At 44.7% G+C, this 24,625-nt stretch overlaps 1 protein-coding gene across 13 annotated transcripts in view; it reads right to left on the bottom strand.

Annotated features, from left to right (window-relative positions):
* Positions 1–24,625, bottom strand: part of AMBRA1 (autophagy and beclin 1 regulator 1) — a 182,584-nt gene that overhangs the window by 14,003 nt on the left and 143,956 nt on the right. For all 13 annotated transcript variants that reach the window (XM_082340160.1, XM_082340161.1, XM_082340155.1 and 10 more), the window contains 3 exons: positions 17,719–17,907; positions 16,709–16,863; positions 3,148–3,287 (listed from right to left, as the gene is read on the bottom strand). In XM_082340160.1, coding sequence (XP_082196286.1) covers positions 3,148–3,287; positions 16,709–16,863; positions 17,719–17,907 — 484 coding nt within the window. The remainder of the gene's footprint in view (positions 1–3,147; positions 3,288–16,708; positions 16,864–17,718; positions 17,908–24,625) is intronic.

Genomic DNA, 24,625 nt, shown 5'->3' with positions numbered 1-24,625 from the left:
ACTGAAATGGCTCTGTATATGGGTGGAAGGGCCAGTGGTCCATCTCCTCATCGGTCCTAAGAATTTCTGTGCCTGGAGAGATGGAGTGTTTCCTTAGGCTTTTTTCTACTGTCAAGTGGGGTTTTAATACCTTCAAGAGATGCCCAAGGAGCTTGTTACCTCTGTCTTTGTGCTTGGAGAGAGTGCCAAGGCTAAGACAATGGAGGAGAAATCAAGAACAGGATTGAAAGCACAAAATGTGGTACAGCTGCCTGTGCCTGAGACAAAGGCAGACAACCACCTGTTTTGGAGGGAGGGCTGTAATCTTGGCCGAGCTGGCTGGCTGGCTGGCTCATGTGCCCTTGGGAATGGGTGTGCCAGGGAGCTGCGTCACGCGGGGCCAGGCAGCAGGCAACAACCCTGCGCTTCTACTTCCCTATTTATTTGTTCTCCTCGTTCTAGGCCAGAGATCACTCAGAGACTGTTAAAAAAGATGTACATGTTCTCACTTATCCTCTCTCATTCCCCACTGCATCAATCACCTGACCCACTTAAATGCCTCAACATGATCTAGAGCTGCATTCTTCACCTGAGGTCTTAAAAGAGTTACAAAATTATATGTGTGTTCTTGCGGTATATTCTTCTGTGGAAGAGAGTATGTTGCTTTCGTCGGAATTCTAAAGGGGTTTTTGATTGAAAAAAGGTTAAGAATCAGCTACAGGAAAGAGCTCTGGATCGGAAAATTAGGAAGGCTCATTTTGTCACTGATCTGCTGGGAGACCTCGGGTGAGTGTTAACTTACCTGAATATTGTTCATAGTACTTCCTGCCTAAAGTACAGAAATGAAGGTGACTGAGAACTGGAGAAGCTTTGGACAACTTGGGACAAAGTCATGTCCATCTTAATTATATATGGTACCCTTAAATACTGGCCCTAAGGTATGGGGCATTCACCCACACGACCCAAGAAATCAGAAAAAACAGCAACACCAAAAAGGCAGGCTCAACTAGCTCTCTCTGAGTCCAACACAACTTGGTCTGTGATGGGGTGCTGTTCGCTGTGCCAAACATTAGTGCTATCTTGTCATGGAAGAGACTTGAGCTGCTGGGTGGGTAAGAGAACTCCCCAGGCAGCTCAAGATGGCTCCAGCTTGCTGAGACGGTGGATGCTGAAGATGACATATGGGGAGAAAAGAGAGGCCAAAGCCAGCTTCATGTCTGGCTGAGATGTCTGTGACTCACACCAAGTATGTAGGCTGGGGTTGCAGACATAAAAGCCTCGTGGGGCCACGACAAATTGGGAGCAGAGACACTGCCTCTGTTAAGAGCAGATCGCTTTTGCAAGAGAAGGGGCTGGGAGTCTGGTTGGGACAAAGGTTAGTAGCTGGAGCCAGGGACAAGACAACAATGCTAAGGAAGGCTGTCTTGGAGAAACAGGGAAAGAAAGGCCTGTCACTACAGTGTTGGTAAGAGTGAAATTATAATCCAGAATTCTTTTCCAGTTTTGGGAAAGATGTCTATTAGAGTCCTCTTATGAATTTCTAAGAAAAGAGGAAGAGGTAAGATAATGTGCTTTGGGGAAAAAGAAATCGTTCAGGGAAGACTGATCCTGGGACTATGGACAGGCCGGGGGGAGGGCAGAAACGGACAGATCCAGCGCCTGGGTTAACAGTGGCACAGTTGTGAAAGAGGCAGGCTGTGTTCTGGAGAGGCACCGGGAGCTAGTGAAAGGGGCTCTGTGGACACTGAGTCTGAGGAGAGTGTGGCTGGCAGAACCAAGCAGTCTCCCAGCTCCAAGAGCAGCCTGACTAGGTCCGGCTGAGACAGCAGCTTCCCTTTGGAAGGGGCTCCAAAAATTCTAGGTGGAATAAAAGAGCTGTCATCAGAACCAGGTTTTCTTTCTCCTGGGCCACCGACCTAGCTCAGCTGACAAGGGCTCAATCACCAGTCACCACCAGGCCACAAGAACTGATCCAAATACACACTTTAGGAAAAATCACCAAGGGCCCTATCAAAAGGCAACGTGGACACTCCCAGTAGCCAGAGACCCTACCAGACCAGCCGCACCGTGCGTGTTCTGTGATCTGCAGGCTACCCTTGGAGAAGACTCTGCACCAAGTGAAGGACAACATTAGGACGGCCTGGAGGCAGAAGTGGCATTTAGTCGGCTAGAACCCCGCAGTAGCCCACGCAGCAATCAGCCTGATCTGCACTGAAGTACAGAGTTTCACTCTCCCCACCTGGCTGGGTCTAGAAATTGATGACAGACCTGGCTGATTCCTAGGGTCTTGAGTGAAAGGATGCCTGAACAGACCTCTCTCCTCCAAAAAGCCAGAGGAAGGGGAGAAGCAGGTGTCATCAGGACTTAAGACAAAGATGCTTTGGTTCCCTGTCGCCTCCTACCCCCTACTTCAATCAAGACCAGTTAATTATCATTTTTATTCTAAACTAAGCTTTTCAATCTGCCTTCACTATTATGAGCCAGAACCCCAAGCAGAAAGGAAAACAGGCAGGACACAGACAGAGCCAGGCTGTCAGAGATCCGTAGCTTGACAAATTAGGGCTTTAACAATATTCTATTTCCAATTTTGTTTCTTAAGTTAATGTCTATGGCATTTACACAAACCTGAGACCACCTGTTGAATTTTTCAAAAAGGGTTTAGAAAAGAATCTTTGATATCTATGCTTTTGCCTGCAGGGAAACTTTACTATCACTAGGAAACCAGAGAATGAGGGAAAACAAAGAAAAAAAAAAATACTGCCTTAGATTTAAAAACACATAATAACTATACCAGTCTTTTGAAGATTTTTGGAATGGAGAGCTAACCTTACCATCCCCTAGGTGAAAAGGACACTTTAAGGAGTGACGCCGAGAACGCGTCAGGCTCTAGCAGGATTCGAATTTCCCATCTAGAAGACCCCACCTCGGCGGGGGTGGTGGTGGTGGTGGTGTGATGGATTGGGACATTGGGATTGACATATATACACTAATATGTATAAAATGGATAACTAATAAGAATCTGCTGTATAAAAAAATAAATAAAATTCAAAAAAAATAAAAAAAGACCCCACCTCACTGGCCAGATCCACAGGTGAATGCTGATGACCCCAGTCCTCAGCCTGGATGACCCCCCGAGTCCCCACCCTGCCAGCCCCTTGAGCCACTCACTCTGGTCGGCAGATCACCAGGTCTCCTTTGTTGGTACCATAGGCCAGGCCGAGCCCTGGCTCGGGCAGCCACCGGGCAGAATTGATGCTGACATGTCTCCGCTGGTCAGCAGGCATGGGATAAAGGACGTTGAAAACTCTCTGGGTGAGGGAAAAAGAGGGAAGAAAAGAGAATGGGAGGAGAAACGGTCTGTTACCAAGAATAACAAAATCCAAGGGGAACAAAGTCCCTCCTATAGCCTAAAGCAAGTTAACCACAGGGAAGAAAAGAGATGGCTGGACTGGGAATGGGATGACTCTTAAAATATATCTGAGAACTGGGGGAAGCGCAGGGGAGGGTGGGACCCTCTTACTTCAGGTGAGGGCTAAGGACTGTCAGAAAATACCAGGGGCATATACTTGGACCCTTCTGCATGAAGCTTCGCTATGCTCTCCTCACAGCCTTTAACATTTCTCACTTCACCGCTTTTAAGGTAACCCCCTGGAAAGCCCCATGCAGAGCCTAGCACACCAGGAAGGACTGCCCCAAACTTTCCTCTGACCAGACAAACCAGTGAGAGCCAAGCTCCACTGGTAGTCCTGTTACCATGGAGACCACAGCACTCTCACTGCAATGGGGAACTGAAGGTGATAGGGGGGCGGGAGGGGGTGATAACATCAAAGAACATTCTTAATTCATCTAATTAAAAGCAATGTTAAAACTGCTATTGTTAAGGAAATCTAAAAGGTGCAAAAGATGTAGGAAGCAGGGCAGAAGGGAATCTTGAACACACAGGTATATGATTTCTTTCTAGCTTATATAAATCACCATTAAACAGATCAGTTCCATTTTTCAAAGGGAGTCTCCTTTCATTAGTCTACATCTTTCCAAAGCTACTATTTTCTCAGGGGGCAGCTTAGCTTGTCTCAGGTTGGGCTGAAGGTGACATCTAGCTACTGATCTACACAATGTTCCAGAATCGACTTTAGTCAGAGACAGGGGCAGGGCAGTGGAAGAATGAAGGGCATAATTTAAGAGTTAGAAAGATCTGGGTTTGAGTCCTGGTGTCACTGCGTAACAACTTCTCTGGATCTCAGTTTAAAAAGAGACAGCACCAATACTCAAATAATAGGGGAGATTAAAAGAAATGATGTATATAAAATGCCTGACGTGGTGCAAGCTCATAAATGGTAACTCTTGTTATTATTACCATGAACCTGCATCTGGGGCTTAAAAAAAAACCAAAAAACAAACAAGAAAAACAGGTCATCAGGCCCTATGAAAAGGACGTGAGGCTGAGAATCTATAAACTGGAGTTTTAGTCAATACGATGTTTTCTCTTTTAGCCTCTTCAGGTTTTTATAAAATAAGGATGAACTTCATCTGCCTTTACCTGTCCCTAAGGGTTGATGGAAGGGAAATAAATGAGAGAACAAATGAGAGCGTGATTTATAAAGTAATATTAAAAAATGAATTTATGGCAGTATAATAATAATAATTTTTCTGATTATCCTGATGAGAGACCCTGCTCCCCCAAAAAGGTAAATATTGAGCTAAGGGTCCATGCCATTTACAGAAATCAAGTGATAAGAAGTCCTGCATTTGGGAACTTGTTCATGTGCCTTGGGTAGCTATCTGCAAGGCCTTTACCAGGACAGCCTCTGGACTAGAGAAGACAGCGGCACGTGTGCTCGATGTAATGACACACACACAGAGAATCCTGTTATAAAAATTCCCCGGCTGTGTGGTGCTGAGAAATGTGCCTGGGCAGCTTACAGCACACTGCTGGAACGGCCCTGTTATGGTCCTGAGGTCGAATGGGTCTGTTACAAATATGGAACTGGCTCTGGTTTGAGGCATAAGACAGACTGCCCCACGGCTGCTGCTGCATTAAGAACCTCCTACCTCCTATGCCCGCCCCATCTGACTCAACTCCAAATGTAAGAATTAACCAGGGCTCCTTAAATCTTTGGTCTGAGGAGACTACTGAAAAAGAGCCCAATGGAGTTTATGAATTTCTAAACTAGTCATCCAGAACATGCTTGCCTGACCTTTGGATAATCCCTTCCTTACACGTACATACCTGGCAGGAGCCTGGAATGAATTCATGGCTACTCCTCTCCATCGGCCTCACTACTGGCTGACTGTCCACAGAGATGGCAATGCCAGTCTTTTTCCCTTTGTACCTAATCAACTCTTTTCCTTCAGGTCAGGGGATGGGTGTGGTGCCTTCATCCTTTCTCACAGAGGTTTTCACTTTTCCAGAAGATAATCAATGGTTTCTGTCCAACCTACCGGCTATATGGTTAAATATGACTTGATATACAAATCAAAAGGACAAAGTGGCTGTGATCACTTAATCTGTTAAATTTTTCTTCTCCCAAAGGTCAGATAATGTAAGTTGGGGATACACCCAGAGTTCAGAAGGGATGTGTGTTAATTTCAGTGGGTTGGATGAGGGGAGCCTTATATTTCGCCTGTGGCAGTTCTAATGGGCTTCACAAGAGTCTCCCCTAAAATCATAATGATTCATTATTGCAGGCAATGGGCCAAAAGGGCCAGAGAAAGTGGTCTTGCAAGAAGGGAGACAATGCAGTTAGTAAATCAAATGCTTTGAGGTTGTGCTGAGTGTTTTGACCGCGGTCTCAGAAGACTAAGGACTCTTTTCTAGAAATGTTCCAGACCAGGAAAGAAGCAAACAAGCCTCTCACACGTCACAAATTTACCTTTTATAGTCTGTCGTTGCAGAGGGATTAACAAGCAAATACTATCAATTTGCTTCTAAGTACAGGAACTTGCTCTGGCGACAAAGCCATCAAGAAGCCAGTATGATGGGTGACCCAGCTTAGGTGAGACAAGGTCAGAGCGACTGGAGAGAAGTAATTAAAGGCTGAGACCCCTAGACCTTGTTGCACAGATATTCACAACCTCCATGGCTATAGGAGTCATGGGGAATCGATTTGTCCTCCGACTCTGGCAGCTCCCCACCCTGCCCAAGTCCTTAAACAGTGTTGAAAGGGCAGCTCCCAAGAGCCCATCTCCTCCAGTGTTTGGGTATTAGGCTAAATCCTGCTTTGTGGCAGGAAGCCAGAAAATGCCACGTGAAGATCAGTAGCCTCCAGAATTCCTGATAAGCACTTGCTTACTTATCACACTCTAACGTGGGGGTGAGAAGGAAGGAGATGACACAGAGGATGCAGGATGGGTAGGATCACTGATTTATAGGTTCTGAGAGGTCATCTGATCCATTGCTCCTATTTCACACATGCCTGGAGCGAAAGGACCCTAGAGGAATGAGAATCTGGCCCATTTGGAAAACCACCCAGAGGTGTAGTTTCCATTCCTTTCTCTGGCCGCAGTTTAACAGCTCTGAAAGTACCTCACGGACAGGAACTATTCCTCACAATTAGCCCTAGAGACAAGAGAATTCTGGGCAACAAGTTCCCCAGTGCTGACAGATGGCTATAGCTCTGGCTACTCCCAAACCATTTATGGTTTCAGCCATCAGTCTTTCCAACCCAGTGACTGGGTGATCTGTGAGTCTCCTTCCAGATTTCAGTGGGGGCTGGCTCCATAAACCCGAAGTTCATCAGCGACAAGAACGAAGATCCGAGACAGTAAAGGAAGCTCTGGTCTTTATTTTAAGGCACTCCAAATATATCTCCAGTAAAACCTTCCTTAACGCTAGTCAGGTGCCCAGAAGCTCCCCGTCAGATGTTAAGGACAAAGCCGGGGACCTGCCAAAAATGCCTCCCCGTCTCTGACAAAAGTGACACCTTATGAAGCTACACCACCAAATTCCACTGTACTGGAGGAGGATTATCAGGTTCTGGGGTCCCTTTGTGGGGCTGGATACAAAACCTGGCTGCTGATTCATGTTTGCAGAGGCCTGGTTTCAACCTGTCTCAGGGGCAGCTATTCCCTGGTAGATGACAAATGCTGACAGAAACCCCCCTCCCCAAGCAGGCTGTTCTCATTTCTGTCTAACATCTGTGAAGGGAATTGGGATCAATGAGCTAGAAGGAACAAATTTTTTTAGAGTCAGTGCAGTCTCAGCATGTCAATAGGGAATGAGTCAGGTCACCAAGATCTTTACAGTTGTAAGGAGTGGGAGAAGATAATTCCTCTACTTCAGGGGTCCAAGACAATCTCTTGTACCACTTGCCTCTATCCCTCAAAGTCTCTAATAGGAAGTAGGAACAAAAGAAAACAGTTCCCAGATCAAAACTAAAAGGGTCTGGTTTCTTGTTCAAAGATAGACAGGAAAAGAACGAGAGGTAGCCAGGGGAACTCAGTGGGAAACCTTCCTCTCCATCCTTTTAAAATTTAGAGGAAAAATGTATTGCTGCCCTCAACAAGATGCTTTCTTTTCTACCGCATGTCAATAAAGCTCAGACCATTAGTCCAAGTAGCAAACTGCATTGCTCAGATCAGCCCAAAGAAGAAGCTAAAAGAAAAAAACTTTGCGGTTTTCTTGTTTACATTTGGGGATCTCATTATCCTTAAAGCTGGAAGCTTGCCACTGTGGCAAGAGGTCAAGTACGGTTGGCAGATCTCCCTTGTTTTAACCAAGACAATGAAAGCTGGTTGAAGGAAGGGGACAACTGGAAACTGAGGCCAGAAGGACCATGAGAGAAGTCGCAAGCCCAAGGGGCTTTGAGGAAGAAAGGAACTGTGAGGAGGAGAAATGCCTTCTGAGTCGTGATGAGAATCAAGGGAGGCTTTAAGCTTTTAGAGAGGGTTACTAGAGGAGAATTAACTCTCTGGAAAGAGGAAAAAAATCAGTGGAAAGCAGATGCTAAGAGACAGCTGACCTTTTCATTGGAAATGGATGGCTACACATCTTGTCACAGGCTAAGAAATGCACACATTCCAAAACAGGCAGGGAGAGGGATACTACGGTCATCCTTTTTTTCTTTTGGGTTGATTTGCTTAGATTCATCAATTACTGGAGTTTCTTCATCCCTAGGAAAATGTGATTGTTTTTCAGAAACTTTAATTTCTTTTACTGTCTCTAAGCCTTCTTTATATTCTACTTTGGAGTTTAGAACTCATAGAATGTTGATTTTAAAGTGGTTATTTAAGAACAAAAATCGGAATACCAAGTCACTTTACTCTCTCTTTGTTCAGTTGAAACAGGAACATATCTGCCTAGAACACTCTTGTTTAAACCAAAGCTCCCCCAGCAGAAAAGAAGAGCAAACAGCTCCTTTTCTTATCTCTTGGGAACTTGTTGCCCTCCTCTGTTCCTGATAACCTGATGCCTTGTAGTCATTTCCAGCCAATCTCCTGTGATTTGTTGAGACCTACAGACTTTGTCTTATTCACCTGTTCCCCTCAAAGAGATCCCAAGGACAGTCAGAGAACAAGAATTTTATTTTTCAATCGGCCTGATGCTTTCCAAAGTCCATCTCTGGCCATTAGGATTGAAGCACAGAGATTACTTCAGTTGAGGTATCTACTTCTGTGCTAAATCAAATACCAAGGCACTCAATGCTCCTGGAACTCCCAGAAGTTAAAATAATTGCTTCCTCCTGTGCCCACACCTCTGTGCACAGCACAAGTTCTTGAACTTCCTCAGTTTTCTAAATCTCAAAGGAAATGGCCAAATGAGTAGTTGTTCTAGATATTCAGCTCAGATAAGGGAGTCTTTCAATATATTCATACACTTTACTTGATCCATATTTTTTTGAAAGAAGAAAGCTCAGGACGGGGGTTACAATAAAATACTTCCAGCTTCTACAAATGCAAACGTTGGTTCTCCTACCAATTCCTTTTTTTTTTTTTTAAATAAATTTATTTATTTAATTTATTTATTTTTGGCTGTGTTGGGTCTTCGTTGCTGCGCGCGGGCTTTCTCTAGCTGCGGTGAGCGAGGGCTACTCTTCATTGCAGTGCGCAGGCTTCTCATTGCGGTGGCTTCTCTCGTTGTGGAGCACAGGTTCTAGGTGCGCAGGCTTCAGTAGTTGCGGCACGTGGGCTCAGTAGTTGTGGCTCACGGGCTCTAGAGCACAGGCTCAGTAGCTGTGGCACAAGGGCTTAGTTGCTCCGCGGCATGTGGGATCTTCCCGGACCAGGGATGGAACCCGTGTCACCTGCATTGGCAGGCGGATTCTCAACCACTGCGCCACCAGGGAAGCCCCTCCTACCAACTCTTAAAAAACAAAATGTTTTGCCTCTCACTTCTGAAACAGCCACTGGGCATCTCTCACCATTTCTAAGTGCTGTGACTGGAACCCTGAGAAACTCACTGATACTGGGCAGAACTATGGTCATAAGCAAGACACTCTATTTTCATAAGAATTATATCTAATACTTATGTTTAATTACCATTTCCTGAGGCACGTGCTAGGCACACTGATGGTGCTGGTGAGTAGGGGTGTGTGTTCATGTATGTGCAGGGAATACACAGCACACAAGACTTCAAAGCGACACATTCCCAGAACGAATGCTGAGTGCCTCCTGTGTGCCAAGCACAGTGAAGGCTGGGGATACAGCAGTGAAAAGACCCGTTAAGAAGCCAGGTGTCCAGCACGTATGCACCAGGAGAGCAAGGACCAGATCCATTCTGTTCACTGTATTCCCAGACCTAGCAAAGTACTTGGCCCAGGGTAGGGGCGCAATAAAATTTTGCTGAGTGAAAAGAATAAAATGCAGCATAGATTGTGCTCTACTAAGAAGCCATGAAGGAAAGAAAGCATCAAAGTTGGAGGAATCTGTCATGGAAAAATTCGCCTAAATTAATGGCTTTGATTGTAGCTCTAATGTTATTTTTAATTTTTTATTTTGCCCCCTCCCTTCTCTGACAAATCGCATCAGAGACACCCCTGACTTCTCTCATACCCCCTCCCCCTTTCCTACAACATGCTGAAGAAAGGAACTTTTCGAGGATAGATGCTTTATACCACATCTCAGAAGTCAACTTTAAGATAATTGCAGCGGAAGCAGCTTTTAATCAACTGACAAGCAGCTTTAAGAAAATTAATGAGGACAAAATCTTAGGAAGGAGTAAATCATTTCTGACAACAAAGCTGTCTCTCTTTTATCCCAATCTCCCCTTGAAGAAATAGTACCCTTCCAGGATACAAAAATAAAATATCTCTATTTTTGGTTTTTGCCACTCCCAAGCCCAGACAAGATTAAGAAGAAGCTCAGTTCCCTTAGATTGCTGGAGAATACTCTGGATTGAACTAGAGTTCTAGGTCACTTTTTTTTTTTTTTTTGATTTATTTTTGGCTGCATTGGGTCTTCGTTGTTGCGCGCAGGCTTTTCTCTAGTTGTGGTGAGCAGGGGCTACTCCTCATTGTGGTGCGCGGGCTTCTAATTGTGGTGGCTTTTCTTGTTGCGGAGCACGGGCTCCAGGCTCGCGGGCTCCAGTAGCTGTAGCACGCGGGCTCCAGTAGCTGTAGCACGCAGGCTCAGTAGTTGTGGCTCGCAGGCTCTAGAGTGCAGGTTCAGAAGTTGTAGCACGTGGGCTCAGCAGTTGTGGCTCACGGTCTCTAGAGTGCAGGCTCAGAAGTTGTAGCACGTGGGCTCAGTAGTTGTGGCTCGCGGGCTCTAGAGCACAGCCTCAGTAGTTGTGGCGCACAGGCTTAGCTGCTCCGCGGCATATGGGATCTTCCCGGACCAGGGCTCGAACCCATGTCCCCTGCATTGGCAGGTGGATTCTTAACCACTGCGCCACCAGGGAAGCCCTCTAGGTCACTTTTGAAAACCAAACTTTTAGAATCCAGGGAAGTACTGATGACTGGATTTGATCACAGGCTAAATTCAGGGCAAGGAGTAAGCCACAGTAAAGATTATATGTTGAAGAATGGAGCTAGGACAAGCCAAAAGAGCCTATGCACGTTAGTTACATAATGCTGGTCAGTGCTGACACTGCTGACAGTGTCAGTGCTGACACTACCCATCCCGACCCAGGGTCTAAGCTACAATTTAGTTATGACTAATTTGAGTACTCTGGACACCAAGCCTTTTCTGTGGTTCATTTTAATGAACTTATAATAATAATAATCAGTCATCACTAGGCTGTTCTGTGAAGATGGCTATGAAATGGTATGAAATAAAGAAAGCCAACTAATGTTTCTTTATAACCAGGGTGACACTAAGATATCCATTAATAGGTACCACAGCGACATCTTCCATCCAAGGATAACAGTGAGTTGAATGTTGGAAAAAGGAACTCAAGAACTACACCTTCAGATGGGGAAGGTCCTGGAGAGAAAGATAAAGATATTTCTTCTCACTTTTTAAGCCTAAGAATCTCTGTATTCTATAGCACGTAGGCAAACAGGAATGGGATCACAGTTAAGAGCCTGAACAAAGTCAACTGTGGGCAGGTAAGAATTTTAATTAGAATTGGGGAAAAGGCCCCACAGCATTAGTCTTTAAAGTACCATCACTAGGATGTTAGCATGATCCAGAAACGCTAAGGGCAGGAGGTACTCATCAATTTCTCAACTTCTTAAAAGTATCTGAAAGATCTGGTTAAAGGAGCCATAGAAATAAACCAGATGAGGTTCCAGAGACAACGTGAGAGCAAAAAAGAAAACAACAAAGCTATTCTGACAGGTGAGGTCTAACTGGGATCCCCATGCAGTTGATGATTGGTTCTCAATCTTGACTCAGCATGCAGACTCAACTGGAGGGCTTGGTAAAACAAGGATGGCTGGGCCCTACCCTCAGAGCTTCTGATTCAGCAGGTCTGGGACAGGGCTGAGAAGTTGCATTTCTATTAAGTTCTCTGATGATGCTGACTTAGTCCTGGGGAATACACATTGAGAACTACTGGCCAGTTAGATATGAGTAGGTTGTAGGTCTAAAAAAAATCTGCTTCCTTTCCTGCTGCCTAGGACCTATTGAGAATGAGGGGGATGCATATCTTTAGAGCTGGAGCTCTAGAAGGAGAAGGTATAGAAGGGGACTGTCCACTACTGAAGAGCAGAGCTCTCAGGGTCAAGAAGGGGTTGGGGGAGGCGGGAGAGAAGAGAGGAAGAGGGGGGAGAAGAGGGGGGAGAGAGAGGGGTGGAGGGAGGGAGGGGCAGACTTTCTTTCCAACACCCCCTCCAAACTAACAATCTGTCTGGGTAATAGTTGCTCAACCCTTGAATACAGTTTCACCGCATAGCCACAAAGAAAAAGCTTTCAATAAAATTGACCCTTAAGTATTGATGTTTGAGGCTTGGCCTTAAAGAGCACAATGCTGTCTCATGGAGAAAGGAGAGCTAAACTGCTTTCTGTCCTAGGGCTTCTTCTCCCACCCAAGTCCCTTGTCCATCACTTCTGCCCAAACTGCCCCAGCACTGCCTCCCTACCTACACCCACACCTTGACTGCTGACGTTTGCCCCCATTCCTAGGTAAAACAGCACTTATTACAAACTGGAGGCACAGTTTGCTATATGACTATTTCTGGTTTCATTAGTAATTTTATATTTTTGTTATTATGCTTTCACTTGGTTACAACCAAAGTTATTACATTGTGCAAGTTGCCATAATTTTAGAAAATTAATTGCAGTTTTCTGCTACAATATCGTGCCTTGTTCCAATTAGAAAATGAAAGCAGAGAGAGAACTCAGGCAGTTCAGTGTTTTGAGAATTCAGCAAAACTTCAGCTCAGCAATCTCTAAATGCCTAACTTAAAAACCAAACAGAAATTAACAAAAAGTCCTACTGGCTCAAGCGTGAGGGAATCAGATGGCACATAAGACCCTGAGGCAGAGATAGTAGCATATTCAGCCTGGAAGAGCCTCGAATCGACAGAGGGAAGGGGGAGATAGAATATGTGCCTAGTCTTATTTTTCCTGATTTGCCAATGATACTAAAATTGGGAAGACGAAGCCTAGCCTTAGTAAACAGAGAAGGGAAATATCCGAGGACCCTAGGTCCTAGAGACAAGGATAATCATTAAGCTCAACATGGGGAAGAAAAGAATTCAGCACATAGAGATATTCAAGGGAGAACCCTGTAAAGCAACAACAGCTGAGAAAAATGGGAGGTGAAGCACGGACAGCCAAAAAGCTAAGAGTTTTATAGGAGATAGAACACAAACACCACTGTGCCTGCAACAAAATTAGCAAAGGATCAAAGCATCACACATAAAACCAGGATAAGAAGTAAACCTGAGACTGTATCTCTGCCTTGCTGAAGAGGCTGAGGGCAGAAACCTAAAATGAAGAAAGCAGTCATTAAGAACAGCAGTTCTCAAACTCAAGTGCATATCAGAATCATCTGGAAAGCTTGTATTACAAATACAAATACCCGGTCCCCTTCCTGCCCAATTCTTATTCTGAGTTTGGCCTGAAGTGGAGTCTGTATTTTAACAAGGATCCCATGCATTCTAATGCAGGTTGTCCAAGAAGCACAGTTTGAGAAGCACTGATCCAGAGGTCTGAAGAACTGCTTAGAATAAGCACGCCAAGGCGAAGAGCAATTAGCAATTCATTTTTACAAGAGTTTTCATATGGGATTGTATAAGAGATCATCTCTTGGGGAGAGATGGTCACTTAGTGGGAATTAAAATAAGTCGATGCTCTGGAGGATGTTCTCCTGGGAACGTCTGCTGGCCCAACACTTTCACCTCTCTGAATGTTACCACAGTGAATTCCAAGAGGTAACACCACAGAGAAGGGGGATTCTGGGTAGAAAAGCTCTAGGACAGGCCCAGTACCCACAAATTCCTTCAAGGACAGAGCTTGACATTACAGATGGAGACAGCCACCTATACTTACCTGTGCAAAGAGGGAGATGCTCTACTGTCCCATTAAACCCTCGCTCCCTGTTCTCAGACAAAAATGCACTTCTTGCCTTAAACGGTGGTACAGCACAGCTATCCAAAAAAGCTGGTGTCTTCCCTTCCACCAGTGACTGAATTCAGGGACATGTGCTGAGTGCTTTGGTGCCTTTGGACGTAAGGGGCAACCAAGACCTGGAAAACCAGAAACCTTTCTGTAGCACGGGGGTTTAAAGTCAGACTGGGTGGACACAGGGTGAGCAAAACCTTGTTGAGAAGCCCGGATCCTGCCTCTTGTGTGAGAGAAATGCTTCCCAAATGAGAGCTTTCTAGTTACTTCAGCTCCCTCTCCTAAGTGGTAGACGGGGTCTATTGAGAATCAAAAAACCCCCGCTGGGAGTGCTGAGAAGTAGCTCTTGTCGTGAGGCATGCAGCAGCTGGCTAGGTGCCCTGAGCCCCTACATCTCCACAGCAGACTTCTCCAACTGCATTCCCTGAGCTGCCGGCACCATATGTGACAGCATCTTGGCTCCCGCCCTGGAGCTGTTTGCCTTTAGCCAAACAGATGTTTCTGGCTACTTATAGAAAAGAGGAACCTTGCTAGGATGGAGGACTGGCAGGCTGTGCCCAAAAGTTGGGCAGGAGCCCTCGCTTCCAGAAGAGGCTGGAGATGTCCATTAATGTTGCTGAAATCAGATCCTGTCTCTTAATGATTAGAAACCATTATTCCACAATTAGGTAGGAAGGGTTAGAAGAACAGCAAGGGCCAAGATTCTAGGTGGTGAAAAGCAGACACCAGATACTTTTACTATCCAAATCTGCTTAAGATAAGAATATTTAAACTAAAATTCACCTTCCATCCTCATTTATCTAGGTAAGAAAACAGGATCGATGAACTTCCCGCAAAGTCCTCTCCCAATCACTCAATGTCAAATATTTCTAGTCACATGGATTCAAAAATCAGAACTTTCCTGTGATTGTGATGTCAAGAGCAGAGAATGCCTTGTTTCTACCCTTTCAGAGGCATGGTGGGACATGATGTCACCCATCAATGGTTCTGCTAACGTTACCACCTAGAAACAATAAGGATGCTTTTCTTGAGATTCTCTTTCATTTATTCAGCTTCTCCTAAATGAGAGGTTTCTTATTAGGTATTTGGAGTTCATAAAGATGAAACAGACATGGTCCTACTCTCAAGGAGCTCGTGGGCCAAGAGAGGAGAATGATGTGGAAATAAATAACTGCAGTTTGGTGTGATGAGTGTTAACACAGAGAGTGTACTAGATACAGGGGTGGCACAGGAGGGAGTGATCAATTCTGTTTAGGAAGGTTCCATAGAAGGGGAAGAGCTTGCAGGCAGTTGGGTTTCAGGGAGAAAAGGGCACTCCAGGTAAAGGCACCCTGGCAAGAGAGAGCCTTACTAATTCAGGGGGCTTGGAAAGTGGCTCAGCAGAGCTGGAAAGAGGGTCCTTGTAGGAGACAGGAGGGAGAAGAGGCTGGAGACACCACACCTGGCCACCCACTTTCTATTGCTTTGTATATAATGGGTCCTATCGTTAGGGTTTCTTCTTTAAAACAAATGCTTCATATTCCAGGCTGAATTCAACAAGCATCTACATGTGTGGCACTAAATGAGGGACCCCGGTGGATATGCCCCTAAGGAGCTTACACTGAACCTAACTGGGTGGATTAAACATACACACCACACTGCTAAAGAAAACACAAAACAACACATAAACAAGTGCATAAAACTATAAATGGCACAGCATAAAGTGCTAAGGGAATTCACAGGTTCTTAGATTGAGACAGAGCTTAAACACCATCTAATTAGAGAAGTGTTCAAATGCTCAACTCCCCTTGACAAAACCCTGGCCAAATGAGCCCCCATGGGATGAGGGAATAATCTCAGTCAGAAACTAGACTGGTTGAGTCCAGGAGGCCACTAACCCCAGGATGCCCAGAAGGCTTTTATGGCAATACAAGCAAGGACGGCTTCAGACAAGAAAGGGTCCTAGGGGCTTCCCTGGTGGCGCAGTGGTTGAGAATCTGCCTGCCAATGCAGGGGACACGGGTTCGAGCCCTGGTCTGGGAAGATCCCACATGCCGCGGAGCAACTGGGCCCGTGAGCCACAACTACTGAGCCTGAGCGTCTGGAGCCTCTGCTCCGCAACAAGAGAGGCCGCGACAGTGACAGGCCCGCGCACCGCGATGAAGAGTGGCCCCCACTCGCCGCAACTGGAGAAAGCCCTCACACGGAAACGAAGACCCAACACAGCCAAAAATAAACATAATAAATAAATAATAAATAAAAGTTTAAAAAAAAAAAAAAAAAAGAAAGGGTCCTAAATAGAACATTTCTCTGCTAGTGAAACGGACGGCACAGTTAAGAGCATAGCAGCTGCCCAAAGTCCTTATCCTCCATCGTGATTACAACCTCAGGAAAAGAACATTTCATAGTATACTATCTATCTCTTTTTATAGCTTGCGTCCTGAAAATTTTTTTTAAAAAAGAAGCATAAATATTTCATTGGGTTCTCTGTGTATCTCCAGACTAAAGGTTTCATGTTGAGGTAAGGAAGTATTCAGTTTGGTCTTTATGCAAAGATCCTTTCAGGCCTCTGGGGACCCAGCTCATGATTTAGGGTATGAGAAAGCCCCTGCCTTTTAGTAGTCCAGAGCTTCCAAAAGTGCGGCCTGCTGGTCATTACTAGTCTGGACTGGAGTCTTTCCTAGCTCCTTATGGGCCTGACATCTCTGGTCCTGGCTGGGAGACCACAACCTTGTCCTGCATTACCCTGCCAGCCAGGCCTAGGAGAGCCGCCATACAGCGAAGCCACAAGCAATGCACTCACCCTCATGGAGGTCTCGCCACCATGGGCCTGTTGCAGCCTGAAGACCTGGGCCACCATGTGCTCCGTGGAGGGGTGCAGCAGGATCCTTCGGGAGGCCAAGCCCACCATTACATATCGACCCATCGGGGATAGGCTCACTGAAATGGCATTGGGACCTGAGGGACAGAAAAACAGAGAGACATCTCCCAGAGTTCTTGCTATTACAGGAAATAATTTTCCCTCTTCGTCTTTTCTCTTTCTCTCTAATCTTCATCTTTGTTTGGTCATCCTGGGGTTAATCTCATAGGATTGTAGTGAAGAGTACAATGAGAAGGCATGTAAAGTATTGAGTACAGTGTTTGACACATAAAAAGTACTTAATAAATGCTAACCAGTATTATCATAGAATCACATTTAAAAAATTGTTATATTGTAAATACTATTTTGAAATCTACTTTTTCCGCTTCATCCATTACGAACATTTTTCACCATTAAATAGTCTTCTATAAGAGCATTTTAAAGGCCAAATGGTATTCTGCCTTATTAATGCACCATTATTTCTTTAAGCAACTCTTCACAATTTGACATTTTTCTCTATGATAAATAACACTGCTGTGAACATCCTTTTATATAAATCTTGTATAGTTTTCTGATTATTTCCTTAGAAGTGAAATTACTGGATCAAAGAGAACATACATTTTGGGGGCTTTTAATACACAATGCCAAACGGCCTTGCAGTGTGTGACTGTGCCCACTTCCCCAAGCCATGACCAAGAACGAAGCTCCCCCTTATTCCTGCCCATAACAACAGAAGCATGCCGGTGATGCCACCGTGGTAGGGAGGACTCTTCTTCTGAGATTCTTCTGCAATGCTACCAGCCAGGACAAAGCAATCTTCCTCTGACACGTGCCCCAGTGAAGCAGGGGCAGTATGTGACCATTACTCCCACCTAAGCTGTACCTCACCTAGGAATGCCCAGGCCAAGGTACCAGCATCCCTTTGTCACTAGTTTGGGCTTCCTATCTCTTACCAAATCGCTTGGTGTAGAGCATTTCGCCCAGGTTATGGGGGGCCAGAGAGTACACTGCCAGGATGCCTTCATCAGGAAAGCCCCTTTGGCTGCTAGGGATGAAAGCCGCCAGGAGCTGGCCATCTGCAGAAATGTCACAGCTGGCATCATTGTAGATCTTGCAGTTCTGCACCAGCACATTCATGGAGGCTGCATCAGACAAAGAAAGAAAAGAGGGTAAGAAAGTTTGGAGTTGATGGTATAAAAAATTCTGGGTCAAGAAATCTGGGGGCCTAAGGGCCTGAACCTGAACCCTCTCTAGAAATACTAAAGGCTGCCTTACCAAACTAAAATGTCATGGAACAAGCAACACAAGACACAGAAAAGATATGTCTCTTCTACCACTTTAATAGGAAACTACAGAGAGTCAACACAACCACAACCACCTGCTGAGTCTTAGCTCACACTTAGGAAACATCATTTGAGAGATGAGCTAGGGAAAAAGTTATTAACAATTGTTCCCGGAGAGCCACTCAACAGCTGTTATTGTCCAAAAGATCAAAACTGAGATGCATGAAAATGTAAACCCACTGATTCCAAGAAAAAGGTGATCCAGCTAAAACTTCCTTGGGGGTGAGAATCCTACTCTCCACCTCTATGTGACCTTGGAGAAGAAAATCATTTCACCAGTTTTTGTCTTATTTTCTCGTTTAAGAAAACTGGAGCATTTAGAGACTTCAGTCTTCTGGACGGCTCCTTGCTAATGCTAATCCCTAATTCCACAAGAGAGGATAAAGAGAAACAAAGCCTAGCCCTGGCTGGATGGCTGGAACTATTTTCATTTCTCACTACGCTCTATCCCTCACCCGTACCATAAGCCAGTGACCATGGGCAGCCCCGGTCTGCACGTAGCAGTTACTGAGAATTAAGCACAGTCAGCCAGGCAGCAGGCAGGCTCAGCACGAGGGAACGGGTGGGGTCGGGGGTGGGGTGGAGGAATGCCTGTCGGTGGGGAGAATCGTTCCACATGACAGGACTAATGAGATGTTAGCTAGCTCTGGGGCTGTGCCTGCATGCTTTGTTTCGGTTTTCATTTGAATCCCTCTCTGAGGCCCATTGTGCAAATCCCTGCCCGGAGGAAGTGGCCTACCCTTGATGTGAGCCTGGAATCAGATGGCCCACACCATGGGCATGAGCAGAACAGCACAACACATCCAAAGGGACCAAGCTCCTCTGGCCTCTGTCTCATTTAGATCTACTTACATGCAAAGAGACTAATTCACTTTCTCTTATTTGAAGGAGATCACTTCAGATGTCCACTGTCAGAGGCATTATGGTTAAAACAAACAAAAAGGCAAGCTCAACTGCCCTCACCAGATTCCAGGTGATCTACTCCAGGAAGCCAAATGGCCTGACCTGGAAGGTCAAGGGCAAGTTTCCCCAGGAAATTACCTTAAGGAAAACAAAACAAAGAGCTGCTTTCCAGGGGGAACTTGAGACTTATGGGATCAGGGATTCGGAGTGATTTCTAAAACTCTATATTCATCCCCCTTTCCCTGTGTGTGCTGTTAATGAAGGCACAGAGATGACAGAGTAGATCAAAAAAGACATCAGAACACATTGATTAGGCTATTGTGCCAACTCCTGGGGGCTGACACCTACAGCACCATTACACATAAAGCTGAGGAGGGACCACAAGGATGGTCCTGTTTGCTAACTAATAAGATAATGACATCCAAATACTCATTGCTATCACCATTAGGGCTTTGTACTGCTCAACTTCCAACCCACCATCTGCTCGAGCCTGTATGGCTAGATTTATCTAGTTAGCACTGAGACTGTCTGCTCCTTACTCAGGGTCCCATGCCTGTTGCCAAAAAGATAATCTCCTCCCCCTTCCCTGGACTGACACATGATTACAGTTGGGGATACAGAACCAAAGCAACTGGGGGAGCTTCAACAGTGAGTCCAGGGACTTCCCTGGTGGCGCAGTGGTTAAGAATCTGCCTGCCAATGCAGGGGACACTGGTTCGAGCCCTGGTCTAGGAAGATCCCACATGCCGCGGAGCAACTAAGCCCCTGCGCCACAACTACTGAGCCTGCACTCTAGAGCCCGCGAGCCACGACTACTGAGTCTGCACGTGTCATAACTACTGAAGCCCGCGTGCCTAGAGCCCATGCTCTGCAACAAGAGAAGCTAATGCAATGAGAAGCCCACCTACCGCAACGAAGAGTAGCCCCGGCTCGCCGCAACTAGAGAAAGCCCGTGCGCAGCAATGAAGACCCAACGCAGCCAAAAATAAAATAAATTTATTTTTTAAAAAAAGAGTGAGTCCATCTTGGTTTTCTAACCTTGATGTTCGCACAATCCTCAGAAAGGTAAAAAGAAACTGACAATTTAGACTGCAACCATCAAAGGCAGAGAGAGAAAGAAAGCAATGACAAATATTAAGTAGGACATGAAAATAAACAGAAAAGGAAATGGGACTCTGTGGGCTTTAAGACAGTTTTGTATGGTTTCCATTTTATCTACATTTAATGTCCCAAAAATGCATGGTGAGTATTTTATGAAAGTCGGCTTTCCTATCTTGCTGTTACAGACATCTAGCTTATATGTGTTAACCTGCAATTCAGTCAAACATATAGAAGCCTACAGTGACCCTCAAAACTCGCCACCAACATTAAAAAAGCACTGAACTAGATACTGCCAGATTAATTACTAAGAGGGGTCTGTGGGTTGGGGGGAAAGTACAAGTAAGGTTTTCCTTCTTTTGGGAGGCTTGGCTCCAAGCCCACGAAAAACTGGGCATATAGACAAAAAGCATTTTGTCAGCCTCAAATTCAAGCCATGGTGTTTGTGTTTGTACTGTATTATGATGATTCCAAGTCAATGGCCATCTCCCAAATTTCGTCCCCTCCCCTCAACTCCACCCAATTTCGCAACTGCTCCCAGTTCCTGCAGTGAGCTCAGAGAGAGATATGCAAATAACAAGTGAAAAGAGAATGCTGAAAATTAAAACGGAGCTTCTCCAGCAGCATGTTCCCTTTCAGAACTTGTACAGCTAGGGATCTAGGGTTTTACTTCTACCATAATGAAGGGGATGTAGTAGGCACAGAGTGATTTGGTAGCTTCATTGAGCACTGGGTGGGGTGTTTACAGTTTCATTAATATTTCAAAGCTCCAATTAGCAATTTACATTTATTGCTTGTTGTATATTAATTTCATGGAAATTAATATACAACAAGCAATGGAAATGGAAATGTTCAGTTACAGTGGTGAGTGGTCACTGCTTCAATTCGTTCGTGCAGCTTCTTCTCATAAGGCTGAAATTTTGATGAGTTAATTTACAAAGGGAGAGATTTCCTGGATCTCTGTTATTTGTTTTTTCAGGCCATAGCAAAGTAATGCACTAATGACAAGGAGAGCTCATCATTTTTGGATTCAATAATGATGTAAGCAGGTAGAGAAAAAGGTGAAGTGAAATACAGTTTAAGACAGTGGCAACCCACACACCACTAGAAATCTTTGTTCTGCTCCCTGCCTTGCCTTACCACAGTGGTTCTCAAGTTTCAGTATGCAACATAATCACCTGGAGGGCTTATCAAAACACAGAACGCTGGGGTGAGGCCTGAGAATTTGCATTTCTAGCAAGTTCCCAGGCGTCTGATGTTGCTGGTCTGGGACCACACTTGAAAACTGCTGTCTCACCAAACAGTCCTTGACCCCTGAGCTGGAGCTCCAGCAAACTGCCCTGCACTTAAAGGCAAAACACATGTGGGGAATGATGACGGAGCACTTAGCTGGGCAGCTGAGAATGGAAATAAAGTCTAGGAAAGAAAGGATTTTTCAAATCAAAACTGCTTAAGAGCTTCAGGGGGCAGCTCCAGGAGGAGCAAAAACGATGCAGAAGACAGCAGGAAGCCATGTTCCAGACTGTGCAATGTAATCTCCTCCTAATTGTAAATGATTTCCAAGTTAAAATGCCCTAGCCGGGAATGGGAGGGGTAAGAAGTACTGATGCCTGGAGGAGCAGAGGGCTCTGCCTTTCTATCAGCTCCATAAATTATAAACAAACACCTTGTACAAAGATCGATTTGTAGCCTGTTGCTGGCTGGCCAGATGAGGCCACGGGAGCGATTAGCAGTTGCAGTACTTTTACAAATGCATTAGATACGGATTTGGAAAACCCAAAGGGGTTTAAATCAACAGGAAAATTTCCTTTTGACTATCTCTGAGCCCTCAGATTTCAGAATAGGACCTCCTGCACAGAGCTCCAGATGACACTATATAAGCATTCCCAACGGCACCAATCACTACATCCTCTGTGGATGTGTGTGTGCCCCACACCACTCAGCCCCTGGGTTTCTTAAGGTCCGTTCTGTCAGGGCACCCTGGTGACTAATGCTATTCTCCCACAAGAGTTCACTCTTAAAAACTACAGTGAATCTAATGAGCTTTCTCCCATGAGAGCGGTTTCAAAATTATCTATGTTATATGAGGCCTTATTCACAAATTTCTAAACGCTTTACAGATAGTAATTTATTAATCCTGTATCTCAACTAAGAGAAACAGGCGGTAACACTCTTTAGCCTAATTCTAGAAAAGAGTTAAATTCAATTCAGATAAGTCAGATGACCTCTTGACAACACAGTGGCTGCTGAACACGTGAGTAAAACTGAGGGCCAGTGGCTCCCAAGCATGAGCTGTGCCAAAGCCAAACACTTCCCTCCACCGGGAAGTATGCAAGGCTCAGAAACGAATCCTACAAACAGATCCCCAAATGAACTCTGCTGACAGCTGAATCTACCAGATTCAGAACTGTAACTAGACTTTATTCAGACCAACCAGGAAAAGCAGTTAGAGTTAATTACAGGAGCCTCAGGTGAAAGTGACTGTCATTCTAGAGGGTGATACCATGGCAAGGAACACTGGCCACCATCAGACATATATGCCCTAAACTCCTAGAATGCCAAGTATTTCCCAAGGCCAAAACTCTGAGAAAAATAGGGCACTTTTAAAAAGCAGAATTCTAATATTGCACAGGACTTAAATGAGGGAGAAAGGTGAGCCAAACTAAATGAGTCAATCTGGTTGCACATGATACTTTTTGATCAGCTCAGGTTTTACAACAGCCATGATCAAAGGAAGTAAGAAGGAACACAGAAGGTGAATGACAGGAAGTTGTAGTCAGAACAAGTGGAGGCTTGTACAAAGAATGTTAAGGACAACCAAAAAGACCGTCTCAGCTCTGCTACCAGCATATCCAATGCCTGTATTCTTCTGAATATTTGGTTTTTCTATCAAAGAAAATTGTCTCCAACTGGGGAGAAACAACATGCTTCAGAAGGATCAGAAGCCAATTACAGATGAGGCAACAGGTTAAGAGAGAACTATCTTTTTTACATGAACATCACTTTCCAGAGATGGAAAATACACCTCTCAGAGTACTGAAAACAGGGGCAGGGGTGACTTTAGAATTATAGCCATACTCTCAAAGAATCACGATATAATTTCCAAGAAAAAGACATGATAAAAAGAGCTAACATTTACTGACTATTTACTACAGAAAGTGCCAGATGCCGTTCAGAGTGCCTGACATGTATCAATGTTAACTAATTTAATTCTCCTAACAACCCTATGAGGTTGGCACTATTATAACCCTCATTTTATAGACAAGGAAACTAAGGTGTAGAGAGATTAATTAACCAAGGTCACACTGCTAGAAGGTGGCTGAGCAAGATTTGAACCTGGACAGTGTAGCTCAAGAGTTCATTTGCTTAACCACCATAGGACAGTTGACAAAGAAAATGTTATCAAAGAACTACCTCTCCCTATGCTTGTGGAAAAAAAGGGAAGAAAAAAGCATCAGGCTCAGACCTTTAAAGTATAAAAAGTACAAGTAATTCCAATTCTATTTAAGCTGTTCCAGACAAAAAGAAAAACTTTCAAATTATATTTGCAACACAAGCATAACATTGATACCAAAACTCATAGATTTCATGAAAAAGAATAGGATAGATCCATCTCACAAATTTCAAGGAAAAAACTCTTAATTATTAGCAAGCTACATGGAAAGAATTTAATGCTAAAGCATATACCATGAACCAGGTGGGGTTTATTCAAGGGATGTAAGGTTGGGTTCAATATTACAGAATCTATCAACATAATGATCTCGGGGCTTCCCTGGTGGTGCGGTGGTTAAGAACCCACCTGCCAATGCAGGGGACACAGGTTTGAGCCCTGGTCCGGGAAGATCCCACATGTCATGGAGCAACTAAGCCCATGCACTGCAACTACTGAGCCTGAGCTCTAGAGCCTGCGAGCCACAACTACTGAGCCTGAGCTCTAGAGCCTGCGAGCCACAACTACTGAAGTCCGCATGCCTAGAGCCCGTGCTCCGCAAAAAGAGAAGCCACCGCGATGAGAAGCCCGCGCACCACAACGAAGAGTAAACCCTGCTCGTCACAACTAGAGAAAACCTGCGCAGCAATGAAGACCCAATGCAGCCAAAAATAGATAAATTAAAAAAAATAATAATCAAGGGCAGTTCATTGGTATTATTGGGATTTAAAGATTAATTTAAGGTCAATTAAATCTACAGATACTTGTTTAAAAAAACATAATGATCTCATTGTTAGGTCAAAGGAGAGAAAAAAACATATGATCATCTTCACAGATGCTGATAAGGCATGACTAAATTTAACATCTATTTTTTTTGCAGGGGCGGCGGGGGTGGGGGGGGAAGTCCTAACCACTGAACCGCCAGGGAATTCCGAGTATCTATTCTTGATTAAAAACTCACAATAAAATAAGAATAATGACTTCCTTAAAACAATAAACTAGTTCTGGTTCAACCCAAAAGTCAGCAATATGCTTACTGGGAAAAAGCTGGAAGTTTTTCTACTGAAATGAGGAATGATATGAGGA

The sequence above is a fragment of the Balaenoptera borealis genome, assembly GCF_965194805.1.
Source record: "Balaenoptera borealis genome assembly, chromosome: 11".
Taxonomy (NCBI): Eukaryota; Metazoa; Chordata; class Mammalia; order Artiodactyla; family Balaenopteridae; genus Balaenoptera; species Balaenoptera borealis.
Note: the sequence above shows the minus strand (reverse complement) of the source record. Positions and strands in the feature narration are given on the sequence as shown.